Source organism: Centropristis striata, chromosome 14, assembly GCF_030273125.1.
Source record: "Centropristis striata isolate RG_2023a ecotype Rhode Island chromosome 14, C.striata_1.0, whole genome shotgun sequence".
In the NCBI taxonomy this organism is placed as follows: Eukaryota; Metazoa; Chordata; class Actinopteri; order Perciformes; family Serranidae; genus Centropristis; species Centropristis striata.
Window position 1 is genome coordinate 36,438,986 of NC_081530.1, and position 24,022 is coordinate 36,463,007.

A 24,022-nucleotide genomic window follows, 5' to 3' on the forward strand; every position below is an offset into this window, starting at 1 on the left:
ACGAAGTCTGTGTTATAATGTGTCCACTGTAAGAGAGGCGTGGCTCCTTTAAGAGGCAGGACAGTCAGTTATTGCGTTTACATGCACAGTTTATTCGAGCTATGCTTAAAATTGGATTTTGGCGTCTAATAGGACTTCTGCCCTTGTCCCAGTTGACATGCAACCAGGAAAACTGAATAACTGACGGGAACGTGTCCTCCTCCTCAACACTGGGTGGAGATATGCGTCAAGACCAAAGTAAACATTATACATCATTATTAATATTGTTATATACTGTATAAAATAATAATAATAATAATGTAATGTCTAATTATTATTATTATTATTATTATTATTATTATTATTATTATATACAGTTATACAACAATAATAATAATAATATAAACATTATACATTATTACTCTTATTTATATATTATTATATACAGCATATACTAATAATAATAATGAATGTTGATATTATTATTATAATATACAGCATATAATAATAATATAAACATTATACATTAGTATTATTATATACAGTATTTAATAATATATAAATAATAATAATAATAATAATAATAATAACGCAGAAAAGTTTCACATTAAACCGTTTATATTTATATTTTCTATTATTTTCAGAGAACTTTTCTGCTGTTAAACATCTGAATACTTCACTATTAATCTGGTATTTGATGATTAATTTACTAATTTAATGTGTTTAAACTGTCCGACAGGTGACATTAAGGTTCTGCAGGTATTGATAGTGTGATCAGGTGATTATTGATCAGCTGTGAACCGGATCAATAGATCGATCGATCATCTCTTACCTCTCTCCGCCGGCTCTTCATGTCCGCCATCTTTCTCCTGGCTCATGTTTTCCCGCCGTCTTCTTCACGGCCTCCGGTCCGTTTCCCGGGTTAACGGGAGGAAACACACACACAGTCACACACACACACACACACACACACACACAGTCACACACACACACACACACACACACACACTGTCCGGTAGCCGCTGCTAACATGCTAACATGCTAACAACAAACAATACGGCAGAGCTTCAGAACACTTCCGGTACACACCTTCAAAATAAAACTTCCGTCATGAGAAAACCTGAAACATTTTATTTATTTACGTTCGTTTTTTAAATTATTATTATTTATTTACTTCATCCATTAAATTAACTATACACTAAAACTTTTTTCTACATTCAACCTTAAAAAAAAGAATAATAATAACAATAATAATAATGATAATAATAATAATAATGATGATGATAATAATAATGATGATAATAATTATTATAATAATAATCATAATAATCATAGTAATATTTATAATAATAATAATAAATATAATAAATAATAATGTTTAATGTTTATATGGGTACATACATTATTATTATTATTATATACGTGTATTTTTTAAGATTGAATGGAGAAATACGTTTTAGTGTATAGTTCATATTTCAGTTTCAATAATAATAATAATAATAATAACAATAATGTATAATGTTTATATGTATACAGACATTATCATTATTATTATATATTATACAATGCTCATATAATAATAATAATAATAATAATAATAATAATAATAATAATAATAGTCTGTGTGTGTGTGTGTGTGTGTGTGTGTGTGTGTGTGTGTGTGTGTGTGTGTGTGCCACCAGGTGTCGCTGTCTGGCTCCTTTTACCGGTATGTAGGCTACCGTGCGCGTCCGCGTGTCAGAGCGCGTGCACGTGTGCTGAGAGAGCGAGAGCATCTGTCTGCCTCCTCACACACACACACACACACACACACACACACAGAGCGGAGGGAGGAGGATGCTGCCTCGGATCAGACAACAGACGCGGAGCTGAAGAGGATCCGGACTCTACCGGACTACCGGAATACTCACCGACTCCACCATCCATCCGGTACCGAGCAGCTCCGGGACCGGGACCGGGACCGGGACCGGGCCGAACCTCCCCCCGACGGTGTGATTCTCCGCTGAGCCCCGGAGGAGGAGGAGGAGGAGGAGGAGGAGGAGAGGATGAAGAAAAGCAACCAGAGCAGACGGGTCGGTTCTCTTTATTCTACCATCCGATCACAACACACACAATGTTATTATTATTATTATTATTATTGTTATTATTATTATTATTATTGTTATTATATGATGATTATGATTCATTCACAGCAGATCAAACATCATCATCTCCATCCATCTTCTCCTCTCTGCAACTATTCATTTCATATTCTGCACAAATGTGTGAAATATTCCTTTAAAACAGACTCATTTTATTCTGAAAAACACGTTTTACTCTCTAGAGTCTGAGTCTGACTCCTTCCATCCTGCCTGGATTCACCTTCAAACATGTTTAAATACCATGTTGGTATATTTATCACCTATATGACCTGATAATAATAATAATAGATTTATTATTCTGACTTACTGGATCAACATTTAGAACCAAAAAGAAACAAAGACAAACCAACATAAATGTGATCTTGTGATTGTGTGTGATCCTGTCATCAACTCTGGTTTTATTCTAGTGGGACTCTGTTTGATTTCATCTGCTGTGTGTTCTTTTTAGTTATTTTGTCTTCTAATTTTGTGGCTTTTTGGGGTAATTTCGTGTCATTTTTAGTCATTTTGCGTCTTTTTTTAGTCATTTTTTGGTCATTTTGTGTATTTTTGTTTATTTTTGTGTCATTTTGTGTCTTTTTTGTTCATTTTCTGTCTTTTTTTGGTCATTTTGTATCTGTTTTGGTAATGTTGTGTCTTTTTGTGTTTGTTTTTTTTTGCTATTTTGTGTCATTTTGAGTCTTTTTTAGTTATTTTGTATCTTTTGTTGCTGTGTTTTCTAGTCTGGATGATTTGGAGCTTTTGGAGACTCCACAGGGTTAAAATACTGTTTATATAAAGAAAATATTTATCAATATATTATAAATGAACATAAAACCTGCTTCGTTCAGCAGTATTTGTACTTCTAGAAGTACTTGGAGAAAACAGTCAGCCGATTACACAACAAATCAATATATTAAAACAAGTATCTTCAGCTTTACTCACATTCAGATGGTTTCTTTGTGTGAAACGAGATGATTTCCTCTCATCTTCTCTGCTCCAAACCATCATTTAATATTAAACCATCATATAACACCAACTATCATTTAACACCAACTATCATTTAACACTAACTATCATTTAACACTAACTATCATTTAACACTAACTATCATTTAACACTAACTATCATTTAACACCAACTATCATTTAACACTAACTATCATTTAACACTAACTATCATTTAACACTAACTATCATTTAACACTAACCATCATTTAACACTAACTATCATTTAACACCAACTATCATTTAACACTAACTATCATTTAACACTAACTATCATTTAACACTAACTATCATTTAACACTAACTATCATTTAACACCAACTATCATTTAACACTAACTATCATTTAACACTAACTATCATTTAACACTAACTATCATTTAACACTAACCATCATTTAACACTAACTATCATTTAACACTAACTATCATTTAACACTAACTATCATTTAACACTAACTATCATTTAACACCAACTATCATTTAACACTAACTATCATTTAACACTAACCATCATTTAACACTAACTATCATTTAACACTAACTATCATTTAACACTAACTATCATTTAACACTAACTATCATTTAACACTAACAGCTTCTTATTTTCTGCTCCAGATTCAGACTGAAAACTCTGTGAACTGAATCGATTCATTCTCAATAATCAGTCGGTTCTTCTTCTGTGGTGTTTCCTCACCGCTTCCTGTTTGATCATGAAAGTAGGTCAGACTGACAGACGGAGAACATCTTCATCACCTCCTCACTGCTCCTCCTCCTCCTCCTCTCTCCTCTTTTTTTAGTCATTTTGTGTCATTTTTTAGTCATTTTGTGTCATTTTTTAGTCATTTTGTGTCTTCTTCTATGGTTTTTTTTGGTCATTGTGTGTCTTGTTGTGTCTGTTTTGTGCCTTTTTGTCATTTTGTCTTTTTTAGTCATTTTTTTGTCTTTTTGTATCTTCTTCTATGGTTTTTTTTAGTAATTTTGTGTCTTCTGTAATTTTTTTGGTCATTGTGTGTCTTTTTGTGTCTTTTTTGTGTCCTTTTTAGTTATTTTGTCCTCCTTTTGTCTCTCCTTTCTTTTTTGTTTCACCTTCATCTTTCTCCTCTTTCTCCTTTGCTTCCCTTCATTCATTCATTGATGTTGACTCTCTTTGTTCATCTTTTCTTCTTTTTGTCTGTTTTTTCCTTCATGTTTCTCTCTACCTTCAGTCATTCTCTCCCTCTTTTCTTCTTTTCTCTCCTTTGTTTTGTTTCTTCTTTCCTTTCTTCTTCTCTTCCGTTATTCTTTTCTTACTTTTCTTTTCCTGCTGCTTCACTTCTTTGTTTCTGCTCACAAATCACATTTTCTGTTATCAGAAACCTGATGCTTCCACTGGTCCAGGACTCGGACCAGGACTGGATCCAGACTGGATCCAGACTGGATCTGGTGGTTCAGGTTCAGGACTCTGGTCAGGTCTCAGGGTTGGCCGGGGATCTGGACTGGATCCAGGATCCGGACTCTTCTGGTTTCTGTCGTCTCTCTCCGAACCTCTGATTGTTTCAGGTCCAGGACTCGGGTCCAGACTGGATCCAGACTCTTCTGGTCCCAGTCGTGTCTCTCTGACCCTGGTGTGTTGTGGTGTTTCAGGTCCAGGACTCGGGTCAGCCGGCGGTCCAGCAGCCGGAGAAGTCTGGCTGGATCAGGAAGTTCTGCGGTCGAGGGATCTTCAGAGAACTGTGGAGGAACCGCTTCGTGGTCCTGAGAGGAGACCAGCTCTACATCTCTGACAAGGAGGTCACCACCACTTATTCATATTAATGCAGTATTTATTCTCACTGTTTATATATCTGCAGTATTTATTCTCACTGTTGATATATCTGCAGTATTTAGACTCACTGTTTATATATCTGCAGTATTTAGACTCACTGTTTATATATCTGCAGTATTTATTCTCACTGTTGATATATCTGCAGTATTTATACTCAGTATTTATATATCTGAGGTGTGGACTCGAGTCATGGATTTGATGACTTTTGACTCAAACTGACTAAATGTAAAGAGACTTGACTGGACCAATAACTTGTGACTTGTGACTTCACTTGGACTTGAGCCTTTTGACTTGTAAAGATGAACAAGTCTGCTATAAGGAGCGCTCCATGTCACAACATCCATCCAATCAAACCACAGAAGAAGAAGAACTGTCAACAAACGGCATCAAAGACGGTTTCATTCAGGTATAAAAACTACAAAGTCACCAACAAAAAACGAATCAGGGCTGTTTCCACTAGAGTCCAACACCAGAATGAGGGTCTCACTCTCTGAAATGCCGCTAATCTGAATACGAGCCGTCCTAGAGGACTTTTAACGGGACTTTTTCCGTCCCTGTAGTAGAGCAGGGTCTTTTTTACTGAAAACAGCCTGGTTACTGATTGGATAGAACGCTAAGCAGGATGTGACGTAGAACTGGACGCCACAACAAAACGCAACATTTGTAAAAGCAGGCAAAGCAATGTTGCTAAATTTAGCAACTTTTCAGACCCCCTTAGCGACTATTTTTCAAAAAAGCGACTAGTGACAAATCTAGCGACTTTTTCTGGTGTTATTGGAGACTTTTATGGTGTTATTGGAGACTTTTCTGGTGTTATTGGAGACTTTTTCGGGTGTCATTGGAGACTTTTTCGGGTGTCATTGGAGACTTTTTCTTGTGTTTGTGGAGACTTTTATGGTGTTTATGGAGACTTTTTATGGTGTTATTGGAGACTTTTATGGTGTTATTGGAGACTTTTATAGTGTTATTGGAGACTTTTTCGGGTGTCATTGGAGACTTTTTCTTGTGTTTATGGAGACTTTTATGGTGTTATTGGAGACTTTTTCTGATGTTACTGGAGACTTTTTCTTATGTTATTGGAGGCTTTTATGGTGTTATTGGAGACTTTTTATGGTGTTCCTGGAGACTTTTTATAGTGTTATTGGAGACTTTTTCGGGTGTCATTGGAGACTTTTTCTTGTGTTTATGGAGACTTTTATGGTGTTATTGGAGACTTTTATGGTGTTATTGGAGACTTTTTATGGTGTCACTGGAGACTTTTCCCTATGTCACTGGAGACTTTTCTGATGTTACTGGAGACTTTTTCTGGTGTTATTGGAGACTTTTTCTTGTGTTTATGGAGACTTTTATGGTGTTATTGGAGACTTTTTCTTATGTTACTGGAGACTTTTTCTTATGTTATTGGAGACTTTTATGGTGTTATGGAGACTTTTTATGGTGTTCCTGGAGACTTTTTATAGTGTTATTGGAGACTTTTTCGGGTGTCATTGGAGACTTTTTCTTGTGTTTATGGAGACTTTTATGGTGTTATTGGAGACTTTTATGGTGTTATTGGAGACTTTTTATGGTGTCACTGGAGACTTTTCCCTATGTCACTGGAGACTTTTCTGATGTTACTGGAGACTTTTTCTGATGTTATTGGAGACTTTTTATGGTGTTATTGGAGACTTTTTCTGGCGTTATTGCAGACTTTTCTGGTGTTATTGGAGACTTTTTATGGTGTTATTGGAGACTTTTTATGGTGTCACTGGAGACTTTTTATGGTGTTTATGGAGACTTTTTATGGTATTATTGGAGACTTTTTTGTATTTTGGAGAAATTTCGTATTTTTACAAGTATTTGGCGTTACGGAGACCTGGTCCTGGTCTCTGAGGCGGCGGGTGATGTCAGTGTGTTGGACAGGACAGGCGGGACTGTGGGGACGTGTAGTGACTTGTAGAGATGAGTCGGTTGGAGACTCGGGCTCAGAGTGTCAGCAGCTGTTTGGAGGCTGACGGAGAACAGCTTTTTATACTTTATACGTTTTCTGTTGCTCCCGTCACATTCAACTTGTTTTCTCTGTGAGTAAAAACATCGTGGAGTTGAGTTCTGGACTCTAGAGTCAGAGGTGAGGATGTTTAGGGGAGAGTCAGAGGGGAGGATGTTTAGGGGGAGAGTCAGAGAGGAGGATGTTTAGGGGAGAGTCAGAGGTGAGGATGTTTAGGGGAGAGTCAGAGAGGAGGATGTTTAGGGGAGAGTCAGAGGTGAGGATGTTTAGGGGAGAGTCAGAGGTGAGGATGTTTAGGGGAGAGTCAGAGAGGAGGATGTTTAGGGGAGAGTCAGAGAGGAGGATGTTTAGGGGGAGACAGCAGCTGACATGCAGCTCATGAATCTGTAATATAAACAGATTAATTATTTATTAAAGTTGCCAAAGAGAATAAAGTGTTTCAGACGTTTTGATATCTGAAGTCGATTCTCTCTCAGTTATACTTTAGAAGTTGTTGCAGCAATTTATTGGTTGATACACAGATTTGTTGCCATTTTTACAACTTGAAACTCCTCCAGAATCATTCAGACTCACTAGATTTGTGTATTTTGTGTGATTGTGTGTCAGCTCTTGTGTTGCGTTGCTGCTTATTGTGAGTCTAGTGTGTCAATTAGCAAAAAAGGAACAAAAAGACCCCATTTATGCAGCTCACAGACTGTTTAGGACCCCAGGATGCACAAAGACGCACACAAGAGGACACAACAACACATTTTACTCCTTTTCTCCTGGAACGTTATTGTGGTTGGTTCCAAAGAGTTAGAGGACCCAGAATGGAGCCTTGTGGAACTCCACATGTCATTGTTGCTCGCCATCTTCATGAGAAAACCTGTATGGTTTCTACCCCAAACTACATTTGATTTGCATAAAGTGGGCACGTCTGTAAAGAGGAGACTTTTGGGTACAAATAGAACCTATTTCTATTCAGATATCTTGAGGTCAGAGGTCAAGAGTCTCAGCTTTCTAGTCAGACCCCATTTATGCAGCTCACAGACTGTTTAGGGACCCCAGGATTTTTTGGGATAATTTTGTGTCTTTTTTTGGTAATTTTGTGTCTTTTTTAAATAATTTTTTGTAATTTTGTGTAATTTTGTGGTCAATTTGTGTCATTTTTGGTCATTTTTTGTCTTCTTTTGATCATTTTGTGTCTTTTTATGGTCAATTTGTGACCTAGAGCATTCAGAGGACAGATGGCTTCTGCTGTTGACCTGCTGTGTCCCCCTAAAGACCCCCGCCACCCTAAAGACCCCCGCCACCCTAAAGACCCCCACCACCATAAAGACCCCCGCCACCCTAAAGACCCCCCGTCCCCCTAAAGACCCCCCGTCCCCCTAAAGAACCCCGCCACCCTAAAGACCCCCCGCCCCCCTAAAGACCCCCGCCACCCTAAAGGCCCCCCACCCCCCTAAAGACCCCCATCCCTCTAAAGACCCCCGTCCCCCTAAAAACCCCCCGCCCCCCTAAAGACCCCCGTCCCCCTAAAGACCCCCGTCCCTCTAAAGACCCCCCGTCCCCCTAAAGACCCCCCACCCCCCTAAAGACCCCCGTCCCCCTAAAGAGACGTATAAAGTTTTGGTTTGGTGGTTCTGGAGGTTAAAGTGTTTTGTTGCATCAGAAGAAGAAGAAACTGAACGCTGATGTTTTTATTTTCAGCTCTGATGATGCTGAGTCAGAACACACACACACACACACACACACACACACACACACACACACACACACACACACACACACACACACTCACACACACACACACACACACACACACACACACACAGGGAGGCTGTGATTGGTCGATCTGTGTGTTTCCGTCTGATTTCAAACTGAATCTGATTATTTATTTAAAAAGAGACAAAGCTTCATCCTCTTATACAACCTTTCCCTCCTTTTTTCTGTCCTTCCTCCTTCCTTCCGTCCTCCTTCCTTATTTCCTTCTTCCCTTGCTTCATCTATCCTTCTTTTCTTCCTTTTTTCTGTCCTTCCTCCTTCCTTCCTTGCTCATCATCCATTTTTTCTTCGCTGATCCTTTCCTTCCTTTCCTTCCTCCATCCTTCTTTCCTTCTCCCCTTCCTTACATCCTTCCTTCCTTCCTTCCTTCCTTCCTCCATCCTTCTTTCCTTCTTTCCTTCCTTCATCCATCCTTCTTCCCTTCCTTCCTTCCTTCCTCCATCCTCCCTCCCTCCCTCCCTTCCTTCCTTCCTTCCTTCCTAGTGATCAACATGATTATTAAATAAAAGATGAAACTTCAAAGTTTCTCTGAACAGAAACAAACAAACAAACAGACGTTACAGATTCTCAGATTTCAGATTGTCCCTGAAGGCAGCACAGAGGTCAGGTATGCAGCAGGTGGGCACACACACACACACACACACACACACACACACACACTCTTATATAACAGCTGTGATGTAACTGAACACTGAATTTTCTGCTGAGTCACTTTTTATTTCTGAGGATTTAAAGTTAAACTTCTTCTTTTATTTATGTCGACTGAACTGAGCAGCAGAATAATGACTCTGTGTGTGTGTGTGTGTGTGTGTATCCTCAGATCAGTCGTCTTGTTTCTGGATTTCAAACGTTGACCCAGAACACTTTAATGCTGCAGCCTGAGGGAGGCTGTGTGTGTGTGTGTGTGTGTGTGTGTGTGTGTGTGTGTGTGTGTGTGTGTGTGTGTGTGTGTGTCTGTGTGTGTGTGTGTGTGTGTGTGTCTGTGTGTGTGTGTGTGTGTGTTTGTGTGTGTTGCAGCTGTTTGATCGCTCGTCTGCAGAGTTTAACCTGAGAATCGACCACAGAAGAAGAGTGTGTGATCAGACACCTCGTTGTGTTCACTTTCATACATAATGCACAAATACACAAAATACACAAAATACACATTCCCGTATGCAGCCCAGCTGTCTCATCTAAACCACACGGATACATAAATTCATACGTTTTACTGTGATAAGAAACAAGTTACAATAACACACTTAGTAAATATATCTGCTTTACTAACACAACGACCATTGAGAAACAGGAAATCCCCAATAACTCACCAGCCAATCAGAAGAACATCTTCAACAGTCTGCTCTGTTACCATGGAGCTCATCAGTTCAATGATGTCATTTTGAATATCGTGTGACGTTTAAGTTGCGTTTGTTGGAATTGTACCGAAAACCTTCGCTAGCTCTTGATTTTGCCTCAGTGAGAAATCAAACAGTGAGAGAAATGGTCTGCTGCCCGCTTCATCTCTGCTATTCACTGACTCCAAGGAAAGAAGGAAGGAAGGAAGGAAGGAAGGAAGGAAGGAATGGAGGAAAGAAGGATGGAGAAAGGAAGGAAGGAAGGATGTAGGAAGGAATGAAGGAAGGGAAGAAGGATGGCGTGTCCCAGTCAGCCCCTCCTCTGCCTACTAGGCTCCAGCTTCCCACCTGGTGGTGGCCCCGCCCCCCTAATCACACACCTGTGTCTCATCACCTCATTGACTCTATTTAAACCCTTTGTGTCCCCAGTGCCAGACTGTTAGTGGACCATGTGTCCTACTCTCTAGTGTACTTTTTGGTTTTGACCCTTGCCTGTTTTTGGACTCTGCCTTGCCTCCCTTTGGATTGTTTGTCTGCTTTGCCTCCCTTTGGATTGTTTGCCTGCCTTGCCTCCCTTTGGATTGTTTGCCTGCCTTGCCTCCCTTTGGATTGTTTGCCTGCCTTGCCTCCCTTTGGATTGTCTGCCTGCCTTGCCTCCCTTTGGATTGTCTGCCTGCCTTGCCTCCCTTTGGATTGTTTGTCTGCTTTGCCTCCCTTTGGATTGTTTGCCTGCCTTGCCTCCCTTTGGATTGTTTGCCTGCCTTGCCTCCCTTTGGATTGTTTGCCTGCCTTGCCTCCCTTTGGATTGTCTGCCTGCCTTGCTTCCCTTTGGATTGTTTGCCTGCCTTGCCTCCCTTTGGATTGTCTGCCTGCCTTGCCTCCCTTTGGATTGTTTGCCTGCCTTGCCTGACTGAACTCCCATGTACCGAACCATTGCCTGTGATTAAAGACTTGTTACCTCCTGTTTCTGCCTCCCGAGTGCTGCCTTTGAGTCCTGTATCTGTGCTGTGTAACATGGAGGAAGGAAGGAAGGATGTAGCAAGGAAGGAAGGGAGGAAGGAATATATATATATATACACACATGTATTTATAGTATATCCAGTACCAGCTCTGGTGTTGAGGCGTCGTATTGATCATGGTGTCACTGATATTGACAAACGCCACCAGCCACAACATGTGACACACACACACACACACACACACACACACAGACACAGACACAGACACACACACACACACACACACACACACACACTCTCTGCCCCTTGGTGACCTCGTTGACTGATGAGGCCTGAAGGGATTTAAAGACACACATGATGGACGCTTCACAGCTGCTGGAGTCAATGTGAATTTAAATCACTGTGTGTGTGTGTGTGTGTGTGTGTGTGTGTGACCTTTTGCTTTTTAAAGGGACAGTACATGTTTCCCCTGAGGATATGTTGACATGTGACAGCAGGAAAAACAAAACAAATCACAGACAGAAACAATAAAACGAGTGGTGGCTGAATTCCATTTCGCTTCTTTTCTCCTTCCCTTCCTTCCTTCCATCCTCCATCCTTCCTTCCTTCCTTCCTTCCTTCCTCCTTCCTTCTTCTCTGTGGACATGTTGACATGTTGACAGCAGGAAAAACAAAACAAATCACAGAAGTAAACAATAGAAGGAATGAAGGCTGAATTCCATTCCGCTGCTCCTGGTTTCAGGCTGCAGCTGAATGAGAACAAACTGCCGATGAAGCAGATAAACATCGGAGTATAAATACTGAGATGTTTAACTGCAGTATAAATACTGCAGTTAAACATCACAGTATAAATACTGAGACGTTTTACTGCAGTATAAATACTGAGACGTTTTACTGCAGTATAAATACTGCAGTAAAACGTTTCAGTATAAATCCTGCAGCGTGTTTCTGCTCCTCCTCAGCTGAACTTTGACCATTAAAGTTGTACGAAGTGAAATTGTGTCTGATGAATGAAACATGGAAACCAAACGAAGCGTTTTACTGACGTCTGGTTTAAATAAACGTCCTCACAGTGTTTTTCAACAGCTCTTAGTTTTACACCTGAAACACAAAAACAAACAGACTCGCTGCTGTTTATTGGAGCCGAAACATGGAAGTTAATGAACCAAACGGTCGATTCAAAAGTGGAAATAATGTAAAATCAGAACGCAGCTGAGAACGTCATGTGACTAAATAATGTTTTTATTCATCCAAATAAATTAATTGAGAGACAAAAGTTGAAACTGAAGGTAAAAAAATCATGTTTATCAGTTGATTCTAAGTGAGAACAGAAAGAAATACTCTAAAGTTTTACTGAGTGAAACATCCTTCTATCCTTTCTTCTTCCCTTCCTTCCTTCCTTTCTTCCTTCCTTCCTTCCATCCTATATCCTTCTTCCCTTCTTTTTTTAGTAATTTTGTGTCTTTTTTTGGTCATTGTGTGTCTTTTTAAAATAATTTTGTTTATTTTTTAAGTAATTTCGTTTTTTTTTCTGTCATTTTGTGTCTTTTTTGAATAATTTTGTCTTTTTTTGGTAATTTTGTGTATTTTTTTTTAGTAATTTTGTGTCTTTTGGGGTAATTTTATTTCTTTTTTGAAGTAATTTCGTTTTTTTTCCATAATTTTGTGCCTTTTTTTGGTAATTTTGTGTCTTTTTTGGTCATTTTGTGTCTTTTTTAAATAATTTTGTGTTTTTTTTGGTAATTCTGTGTATTTTTTGGTTATTTTGTCTTTTGTGGTCATTTTGTGTCTTTTTTTAAAAGTAATTTCGTTTTTTTCTGTCATTTTGTGCCTTTTTTTGGTCATGTTGATTCTGCCTCCAGCAGGTAATTAGAGTTTGAGACCCCTGGTCTAAACCTCATAAAGGACCAGTTCCTGGCCGTCTCAGTCTCTTCCACTTAGTTTGTCATCGATACGCATCGTTTATATTTGATTGATGAGGTTGATTAGTCTGATGTAGACTGATGAGATAAACCTGCCACTGGGCGCCTCCTTTAGATGTTCCTCCTCTTTCCTTATCTCACTTTGAAGTGTAGTATAAATCTGTTGAAAATATATAGGTAATATAAGAAATGAATGCATGACATGACCTGGTAACAGGTAGGATTTCCGTTTTTATTGGAAAGGAAAAACTCATTAGACTAGTCAGCCTCGCATATCAGAAGCAGATGCTCTGGTTGATACGATAACATCAGAACAGGAATCTGACCTCCCAAGTGTGCTCTGATATCAAAAGTGCAACATAACAGGAAATTACAGGACATTGAATTTAAGTTACACAGAAATAACGAGGCAGGAACCTGTGGAGTAAAAAAGACAAGACAAGGTGTTGTCTCCTCAGAGTTGTTCTGATATTTGATATTTGGAAATTCAAATAAGTTTGAGTATTTTTGTTCTCAGGTACCGGTCCGGTACTGGTTGTACCTGGTCCGGTACTGGTTGTACCTGGTCCGGTACTGGTTGCAGTGGGATCTCTCCACTAATCGTCCCCGGTGGTGTAAACGTTTGTGTGTTTGTGTGTTTTGCAGGTGAAAGACGAGCGGAAGGCTCAGGAAGTGTTCGACCTGGCCGACTACGAGCGTTCGGAGGAGCTGAGGAAAGCAAAGAGTCGCAGCAAGAAGAACCACAGCCGCTTCACGCTGCTGCGCTGCAGAACGCCACCGCCGCCGCCGGGGAACGCCGTGAGTCCATTCACACGCATGGAGAACCTTTATTACAACCAAAGAACATCAGAGAGATATAATTATTTAGTGCAGATCAAACCGGAGGACTAAACTCGATATATTTAACGCATGCATCGATGTTTCCTCACACTAATATATAACGGGTTTGTAGAAATCCAGTAAAAACAACACGACAAAACTTTATAATCCAGAACGTTGTCATTTCAATTTGTGGTGTGAGCAGAAACCAAGATCGTGACTTTGAGTTGAACATTGGGGGGGTTGAGATTCTCCTTCATCTCAAGAACATTCCTTCCTTCCTTCCCAAAATTATTAAAAACACACAAAATTACCAAAAAAGACACAAAATTACCAAAAAAGACACAAAAATATTAAAAAAGTCAAAATTATAAAAAAAAAGAAACAAAATGACAAAAAAAGACACAGAATTACGGAAAAAGAAAGACACAAAATGACTGAAAAAACACTAAATTATTTTAAAAAGACACAAAATTACCAAAGAAGACACAAAATTACCAAAAAGACACAAAATGACCAAAAAGACACACAATTATTTAAAAAAAAAAACACAAAAATTAAAAATTGGGGCTTTTCTAAAATCACTTAGTCTGCTATCGGCTATAAATGTCCTGATTAATAATCTTGAATTTGTGTTATTTTCTATTAAAATAATGGACATCTCATGTGGTGACGTCCCTAAAGTTATTAGTTCTGCAGCCTTTATGTAATAAATCAAACTAGTGGACACGTTAAAGTGACTGAAGAGGTCAAAGGTCGTTACATATGTGAGAGAAGAAGAGATTCTTCGTCCTCTCGTGTCCTCGTGGATTACTCTGACCCTCCTGACTCACGCTGCCTCCTCATTGGTGGATTTACTCCCACAGCAGCCTCACCATTGGTGGATCCCCGTTCAGATGTCCCGCCCCCTCAGCCTCCACGCCTCTGATTGGTGGAGCTTCTGTTGTTTTTTCCTCCTCTGAACGGTTTAATCCTCAGAATCCCATTAGTCCTTCAGAGGACGAGTTAGTGCAGATAATCCTCCAAACACTTTCACATGTCGCCTCCCACTCGCTCCTCGTTACACATTTATACACATAAAATATAATATATAATATAAAATATAATATATAATAGAAAAACATCCTCCAACTCCTTCAGCTTCTACATTTATATAGATAAAATACAATATATAATATAATATAATATATAATAGAAAAACATCCTCCGTCTCCTTCAGCTTCTACATTTATATATATAAAATATAATATATAATAGAAAAACATCCTCCGTCTCCTTCAGCTTCTACATTTATATATATAAAATATTAGTTAAAAACATGAAGACAGTGAAGTTAGCAGGAGAGCAGCAACACTAACTAGTGACTCGTTTACTTCAATAAAGTCGGTGATAAAGAACAACAGCTGCACTAAAATGTTTTAGCTAAAAGAATAAACAACAACTATGAAACTGAGCAAATGTGCTAAATTAAATATTTTCACTCAAGAAAACTAGCAAACAAGCTACAACAACAAAGCTTCAGCTACTAGCTAGCTACTAAAGATTAGCTACATTAGCTGCTAAAGATTAGCTAGATTAGCTACTAAAGATTAGCTACAATAGCTACCCCCTAAAAGTTTTAGCTTAACTAGCTACTAAAGTTTAGCTATCTGAATGAATGAATGATGAATAAATATTTACCAAAGTTAAGCTACATTCGATACTACAGATAAGCTACATTAGCTAGCTACCAAATTTTTTTTGCTACGCTAACCACTAAAGATTAGCTACATTAACTACAACAAAAAGCTTCAGTTACATTAGCTTCTAAAGATTATCTACAACAGGTAACCCCAAAAAGTTTTAGCTTAACTAGCTACTAAAGTTTAGCTATCATATTTACCAAAGTTAAGCTACATTCGATACTACAGATTAGCTACATTAGCTAGCTACCAAATTTTTTTTGCTACGCTAACTACCAAAGGTTAGCTACATTAACTACAACAAAACGCTTTAGTTACATTCGCTACAACAGATTAGCTACATTAGCTTCTAAAGATTATCTACAACAAGTAACCCCAAAAAGCTTTAGCTTAACTAGCTACTAAAGTTTAGCAACCTTAGTTACTAAGGATTAGCTACATTCGCTACAACAGATTAGCTACATTAGCGATCCCAACATTTTTCAGGCTAAACTAACTACCAAAGATTAGCTACACCAGCAACAACAAAAATGTTGGAGCTACACTTGCTACTAAAGATTAGCTATAGCTTCAACCAAAAAGCTTAGTTACATTAGCTACGAAATGTTAGCAAGCTACACCTATAAAGCTTTAGCTACATGAGCCACCAAAGATTAGCGTCACCAAAGACTCAAATTAAAAGCAACACTAAATATTAGCAGCATTAGCTACAAATTACATTATCACCAAAAGAGCTTCAGCTGCTGGTTCACTAAACATGAGATAAACAACAACAACAACAACAAGACGTTTATTAGCACGTTACAGTAAACATCAGTTTACAACAGCAACACCACAAAACTACAAACTTTAGCACATCAGTTACAGCAACAACTCTTCTGACATGAAGAACTCTGAGTCTTTAATTATTCCAGCAGCTATAAACTGAATTAACAGTGTTTTTTTGCAGCATTGTGAAGGTTTATTGAACTTTGGTTTGCTTGTTGTGTTTGTTTGTGTCCGGCTGGTGGAACCAACAGGTGACTGTATTTGTGTCTCCAACACCAAACATTGGGACGTTTTTTGTGTTTTTGCAGGTTCCTAACCTGGTGTTTTCTGGCGGTGAGTCCGGAGGAAAAGGAGTCATGGGTCAACGCCCTCAACGTGGCGATAATCAAAGCCAAGAAACCGCGTTTTAGACGAGGTACGCCATGATGATACCAAGGTTATCATAGTTTTAGGTTTTTCATTAGTTTCAGTTTTTAATTTCGTTGTGATTTTTTGTTTACAAATTCAGTTAGTCTTAATGAGTTTTTAGAGTGAGTTTGCTACTTTTTTATTAGTTTTTATTGTTTGGAAAAAGCTTAGTTTTAGTGTTAGTTTTTATTAGTTGTAGTTGTTTTGTAACGGGGTATTTGTTGGGTTCCAGTAAGGTCACAATAAATGTTGCCGTTTTGTCAATTTTTTCTTGTAAATCTGTCACATTTTCCCCATAAATTTGACAATTTTTCTCTTTAAATTTGTGACTTTTTTTCTTGTAAATTTGTCACATTTTCCCCATAAATTTGACAATTTTTCTTGTAAATGTGTGACTTTTTAAAATTAGTTTTAGTTTAGTTTTTATTAGTTGTAGTTGTTTTGTAATGGGGTATTTGTTGGGTCCAGATTCAATAAGGTCACAATAAATGTTTCCTTTATTTCCTTTGTCTGATCCATCTCAGCCCCAATAAGTTTATTAAGTCATAAAACCAGATAGATGAAATAGATTTCATATCAACCAAAAAGGTTTACGGATGAAAAAAGTTGACAAAGACGAAAACGAAGGACATTTTCACTATAATTTTAGTTAGTTTTAGTTAGTTTTGGAACCAAAACTGTGGTTTTTATTTTTATTTCAGTTAACGAAAATGTTTTTTCAGTTCTAGTTTTGGTTATTTGGTTAGTTTTCGTTAACTATAATAACCTTGGATGATAGTGAATTTACATAGTGTTACTACGTTTGATTTAGTGCTGAAGTCTCGGTCTCTGCAGGTGACCATCGAGGAGGACAGCGCCCTGGTGCATCCCACCAGAGATCGGGCAAAGATCCCTCACGCCCGCCGGCTGCCGACCAGAGGACACCTCATGGCCGTGGTACTATTCTTTTATTTTCTTCATCAAAAACATCTTAAATGCATGACATTATTGTTAACCCTGTGGAGTCCAAAAGCTCCAAATAATCCAGACTTGTTGCCTCCATCCAGACTAGAAAACAAAGCAGCGTGGAGCCCTACTGTACATTTACCTCTAAAGTTCTGGCTGTAAACTCCATGAGGCCAGTTTCAGTTTGATGATGATATACCAAGTAAAACTGGAGACAAGCTCAAATAGATTTAGTATCAAATGATAGAACTGGATGGAACCCTCTTATATGGTAGATTTGACACCTTTGGTCACATTTGACACATTTACAATTCTTTATTGAGCATGATAGTGTTTTGAAAGTTAAAAAAAGATTCAAAATCACATTTTATGTTGGACTAAAGGACTAAAAAAGACACAAATTGACCAAAAAAGCGTGAAGACACAAAATAACTTAAAAAGACACAAAATGACCAAAAAAGACACAAAAAGAACAAAATGACAAAAAAAGACACAAAATTACCAAAAAGACACGAAATGACTAAAAAAAGACACAACAAAAGACACAAAATGACCAAAATTGTTCCACTAAACACACAAGAGCCAAATCAAATGGAGTCCCACTAGAATAAAAACCAGAGTTGATGACAGGATCACACACAATCACAAGATCACATTTATGTTGGTTTTTCTTTGTTTCTTTTTGGTTCTAAATGTTGATCCAGTAAGTCAGACTTACTGAGATGGACTAAATAACAGAATCTTTTGTGTGACGACTCTCCGCAGGCGTCCACGTCCTCCCACGGCATGTTGACCCTTGACCTGGTTGCTGAGGAGGACGGTTTCTCTCCGGACTACGACTCCCGGGGGTCCTGGGAGAACGTGGAGCTGCCCCGGGGTGGGTCCTACGGGCAGGTGGCGGTGGCGGCGGGATCTTGGGGAGTTCGTCAGCGAGCCGGAACAGACGTGTCGAAGCTGCGGGTCGCCTCCAAGGAGCCCAAGGTGAAGACCAGCAGCCTGCCCCGGGGCAGCGAGCTGTCCTGGGGCCAACAGACCCACCTGGAGGCCCCCAAGAGCCACAAGCCCCAGCAGGTGAAGGTTGGGAACTCTTTACATTCATTCATTCATCTGTCAGTAATCTAGATCTACATGTCACCAGAGATACAAACAGCAGACTTGTTCTACCTTTCAGGTCCTTCAGGCTCAGTCCAGGACGCCTCAGCCAGGGAAGAGGTTCAGCATGCAGGGCCGGAGTCGCTGCGCCTCCATGGACGAAGTCCTGTCCTCCAGGTACACAAACACCTGAACCTGACAAGTTTAATGGAGAAATATACAAGGTATAATAGGTTATAAGAGTGGACATGCTTCAACCAGAAAACTAGGAATGATTTGCTGAAACTACAAACGTTTGGAAAAAGACGTAGAAAATGTATTGATGGACAAAAGACTTGGAGCCGTCTTGCTCCGGATTCATCAGATGGAGACGTTCAATGTCCATTGTTTGAACATCAAATCAAGACGTTGTTGTGTTTAGGAAATATTTTCAAAAATGAAAGTTGTGCCAACGTTTGTCGTCAGTTCTTCTTGGACATTCAAACAAATGTGACGTAACCACCATGGACATATCTTGTTATTTTGCTAAAATGAATGAACACTATTTGCGGGGCTAAATCCAGGGATACAAACCAACCAACAACCTCCGGTTTCAAGCCCAATTTCTAACCTCTAGGTCACGGTCTGCCCAAATTATTGCCCAATTATTGGACATGAAACAACATCACGATTTGGCCGTCCACCTCATAACTCTTGGTGTCCGACTGGGAACATTCGGACTGGGCCGAGGACACAACGTCACCGTTGGTCGAATAATTGCTGGGATTCGTCTCAAATAAGTTGTGTTGTTTGCCTCCATGTGGTCCAGTGTACCTCGGACCTTTACTCTCAAGTCTTCCGTACAACGGATTATCTTTCCATTCTTTTATTCGAATCCGGCTCGTGGTGTCAGGAGGCGAAGCAATGTAGCCCAGATGTCAGATGTCTTGTTTTCATACTTCTGTGTGATCCCAAGACGCTCCCAGACCAGATGGGTTGTGTAATCCTCCCACAGCAGGACATGGCCAGAACATGGCCCTCTTAAGGAAGTCCTGATCAGATCACCACACAACCGGCTCTTTCTGATGTGCTTCAGCTGTAATTTCTCTCGTCTATTTGATGTCCGAACCCTTTTCCTGATTGTGTGACTGAAACTCATGATTGTATTCCCAATCGCGTGCTTTTGGTAAACACCCAAAGATTGGACTGGAGATTAGATTAAATGCTAAAGAGGTTCAGGTATTTCTGGGTCTGTTCCTTAGTGAGGGTTAAGATGGATCATCTTAGGAAAATTCAAGTCTCTGCAACTTTATAGAAAACATTGTCTGTCTGTAAGGAAGTTGGTTCAAAGAACTGATTGTTGGTTTTTGTAAATGATCAGCAAGAAAGCAAAGTATTTAGGATGTAAAAGTTGTGGTCCTTTTTGTAAAAATATAAACTTTTTCTTGTCAGTCGTCGTCACCCTCTCCCTTCTCCCTCTTCTTCAGACCGGCGATGATTCGCTCCGAGTTGCGCTCGGCTCTTCGGCGTTGTCCGACCGAAGAGGAGGCGGGGGGCGGGGCTTCGGTGCAGCCGGTCGGCCAGCTGCAGAGCCTCATCGCCCAGCGGATGCAGAGAGCTCAGGAGCTGCTGGAGGAGATGAGGCTGCAGGTACGAGCGCTTTTTAATTGACTGGGTAAAAAAAAAGGATGAATTTAGACTGATGTTGTGCGTTGTGATGGACAGGAGCTGCAGAAGGCCAAAGCAGAGCGAGAGCGAGGAGGCAGCTCGCCGTACCTGAAGGGCATCGACTCGCCGCGCCTCCACCACCTCAGGGGCTCCGACTCCCCTCACTCCAGGTTGGTTTTTATCATTTTAATAGTTTTCAATAATACTTTCAAACAGACAAACACAGACCTTTCTCGAATTTCTTAAACCGATTTGGGGTGAAATCTGTTTCCAATGACCTCGACATGGGCTGAAGCAGGGGTCTCAAACTCAAATTACCTGGGGGCCGCTGGAGGCAGTATCAAAATGACCAAAAAAAGACACAAAATGACTAAAAAAAGACACAAAATTACAAAAACGACACAAAATGACTGAAAAAACACTAAATTACTTTAAAAAGATACAAAATGACAAAAAAAGACACAAAAAAGACACAAAATGACAAAAAAAGACAGAATTATTAAAAAAAGACACAAAATGACAAAAAAAGACACAAAATTACCAAAACAGTAATTAAATGGACCTTCCACACACAACACAGTAAAGTGCTGTTCATATAAAACTCACATTAAACTTTCATATCAAGGTGGGGGCCACAAAATATCGTCACGAGGGCCACAATTGGCCCGCGGGCCGCGAGTTTGAGACCCCTGGGCTAAAGTGTGCAGTAGCGAAGTTTGAAAGATGCTCATTTGTGCTTTGAAGCCAACGTGTTTGGTTTCTCTCCTGCAGCAGGTCGTCCGGATCTCCGAGGAGCAGGAGCAGCGACTCTCCTCGTCTCCGGGGGAAAGACTCTCCTCGTCTGAAAGGACGAGAGTCTCCTCGGTCCAAAGCCAAGAGGAACCGGTCCAAAGGGACCGACTCGCCTCGCTCCAGAGGATCCCATTCACCCGCCGCCAAAGCCAACGACTCGCCTCGGCTGAAGGATTCTCCGAGGACGAAGAGCTCCGACTTTGTCCGTTCACCAAAACTCAAAGGCTCCTTCAGCTCCTCGTGTCCCAGCAGGGAGGACGACTCTCCGGGACAGATGTCCCCCGAGTCTTCTCCCAGCGTCGGAGGGTCCGACTCCGCTCAGGTCCAAGGGTCCGACTCGCCGCGAGGGAGTGAAACCGACTCCCCTCGCCTGGGGAGCAGCAAGGAGTCGCCCTGCTCGAGTCAGAAGAACTCACCGAGTCTTTCCGGATCCTTCGAGTCCTCGCAGCCCAAAACCCCCGACAAACAGCGGCTGTCTCCACCCCCGCCCGCCTCCCTGCTGGAGGACGACCTGGAGAGGAGGCGAGACGAGGCCGAGCGCCTCCTGGAGGAGGCCGTGTCGTCGTGGAAGGAGGCGCAGGAGGTCCTGCAGGAGGTGAAGGAGCTGCAGAGCCAGACGCTGCGGCGGCAGCGCCGGAGGACCTACGAGAAGATGACCACGGCGGCGGCGGCGGCCACCGGGCTGCCCGTGGCGGCGGCAGCGGCGGCAGACGAGGACGACACGCCCACCTCGCCGACGTCCCCCGAGGAGGACGACGAGTCCGAGACGCCCTGATCAGGATTTCTTTCATACAAATATTCACTGAAGTGAATTTTCTCAGTGCAAGTAGCAGCGTTTTACAGCATGCAAAAAAGACGGGATTTGAATAATTTTGGGGATTTTTAACTTTTGATGCACGTGAACACTTAAGCAGAAGTGGATTACGATTAAAACCAGCGATACAGTTCTTCCCAGGAGGTTCAATGACTCTACTCCTCCACTAGTGCACTAGTTTTACTCCACAGAGTCTCAGTGTGACAGATTGTGTCGCATCTCGTCGAGTTAATGCAGATTAACGGAGACGCTTCACCTTCCCTCATGGTGCTGCACGCTTTCTCTTCTTCGTCTTTTATCTCTGAAAGTGAAGTGAAAAGCCTCTCTGTTCGTCTCAGAGTCCACGTCTTCCCCGTGAGCTTTATTTAGGAAGAGATATTCAGGGAAGATGAAAAAAACCAACAACTTTTTTTTTCCAAAGCAAAGATGTCAACATTTCTACAGCGAGGAACTTTTTCAACAGACACAAACACGACGGCACTAAAGAGCACAACGTTCCTCGCTGAAAGCTTCCAGTAATGACTCTGATTATTCAGAATCTAAAGATCTGTTTCCTGTTTTATTTGCTAATATATATAATCTGTCTTCTGGTGTGACATTTCTGTTTAAACAATCCGATTTAGTCGTTTATCCCAAAAAAACGTCCTTTGAACTCACCGCTGACGGTTTTAACTTCTCGGTGAGTTTCAACGAGCTGCAAGAAAAATCAGGGAGTTTATTAATGTTTTTACACGGTGAAGAGAGAAAAAGCAATAATGTCGAAAACGTCTTGAATCGAATCACTTTACAGAAAGCATGTTTTCATTCACCTGCTGTGACTGTCGTTAACTTTGAGTGATAAACTGATATTTTATTAATTTAGGAACACAGAAGATAAATAAATCTTACGATACGAGATGTTTCAGGATCATTCTGTGTTTTGGCCGCAGAATGTTTTCATAAAAGCAACATGAAGAAACATTTTGATGAGATAAAGTTATGACGTTTTAACACTTTTTTATGTGTCAAAGATGAAGAAATGTATCGTTTTGTTTTATGTTCGGCTGAGGTGAGACTTTTTGTTTTAACCAGCGTAAATTACAAAAAAAACACTCATGAAGAACGTGACGAGTTACGGATTAAATGATGAAAATTACAAATATGATTTAAATTTACAGACATCACTGACGAAATCTAATGAGATTTTTTATTGTCATTCTAAAAAAAAAAAAAACTTACGATTTCATACAAAATAACACGAGAACATTTTTGCACTGTTGATTAAATTTACTTTCGACAAACATGACAAAATAAAAAAAGTGTTGCACAAACGGAAAAAAATTATCAAATATCACAAATATGAGCAGATAATCAAAATCATGATGGAAAAATAAAAATTCCCTTCAATTTATTTTATTTTTTTTCTGATTGCAGCCGAGATCGGAAATGTTTTGGAGATTTAACGCAGTTAAAATAAAACCTGTCGGCGCCCTCTAGTGGACAAACTCTAAATAACACAAACATTTTATTTTATTGGACAACAAATATGTCGAAAGCTGCAATAAACAATTATTGATGTAGATCAATTTAACACAGTAAGACTGCAATAATCATGAAGTAATTTAAGTACATAATAATAATAATAATAATAATATTAATATATTATAAAAGCATTAGCTCTGAAATTGTAAATTATTTGTTAATTGGCATTAAAAAATCAATTATCAAACAAAAAAATCTAAATATTTGTTGGTTTTAACATTTTATTGAGTCACAAATAACAAATATTTTTAATTTAATGTATTAATGATTGTTAGCTGCAACTCAACAACAATAAATGTTTTTCTCTGTTAAAAAAAATGCACTTTTTAAAAAAAACGTTTCACTCAAATATCAGCTGATAAATATCAATAAACCGATATTTTTTGTTTTTAAAAAGTCACTTTTTTGTGTTTGAGCTGTAACTTGAAATATTCACATTCATTTCTCTGATTTCTGTCTCAACTTTCTCTCCAGTTTGAGTGTTTTTTGCACATTTTGTCCTGAATATTGAGAAGAAACTAAAAGGCACTGTGAGCGGTTTGTTGTTGTGATGTTGGTGAAAAAGAACAAAATGTATTTAATTTTATTTATTTTAAAAAAGCACATTTAGAAATGTTCACTTTGTTTAAAGTATAAAAAAAACAAGTTATTTTAAATGTT

The 24,022-nt window shown here is 39.5% G+C and overlaps 1 protein-coding gene across 1 annotated transcript; it reads left to right on the forward strand.

The window, feature by feature from the left end:
• The first annotated feature begins 2,024 nt into the window (after positions 1-2,024).
• On the forward strand, positions 2,025-23,002 carry plekho1a (pleckstrin homology domain containing, family O member 1a). The gene is given in 12 exon segments (XM_059350621.1): positions 2,025-2,051; positions 4,731-4,877; positions 13,520-13,672; positions 16,452-16,466; positions 16,468-16,539; positions 16,541-16,558; positions 17,386-17,487; positions 18,262-18,573; positions 18,668-18,765; positions 20,055-20,217; positions 20,293-20,405; positions 21,007-23,002. Coding segments are annotated over 12 exon segments (2,016 nt in total). The 3' UTR covers positions 21,803-23,002.
• The last annotated feature ends 1,020 nt before the right edge of the window (positions 23,003-24,022 follow it).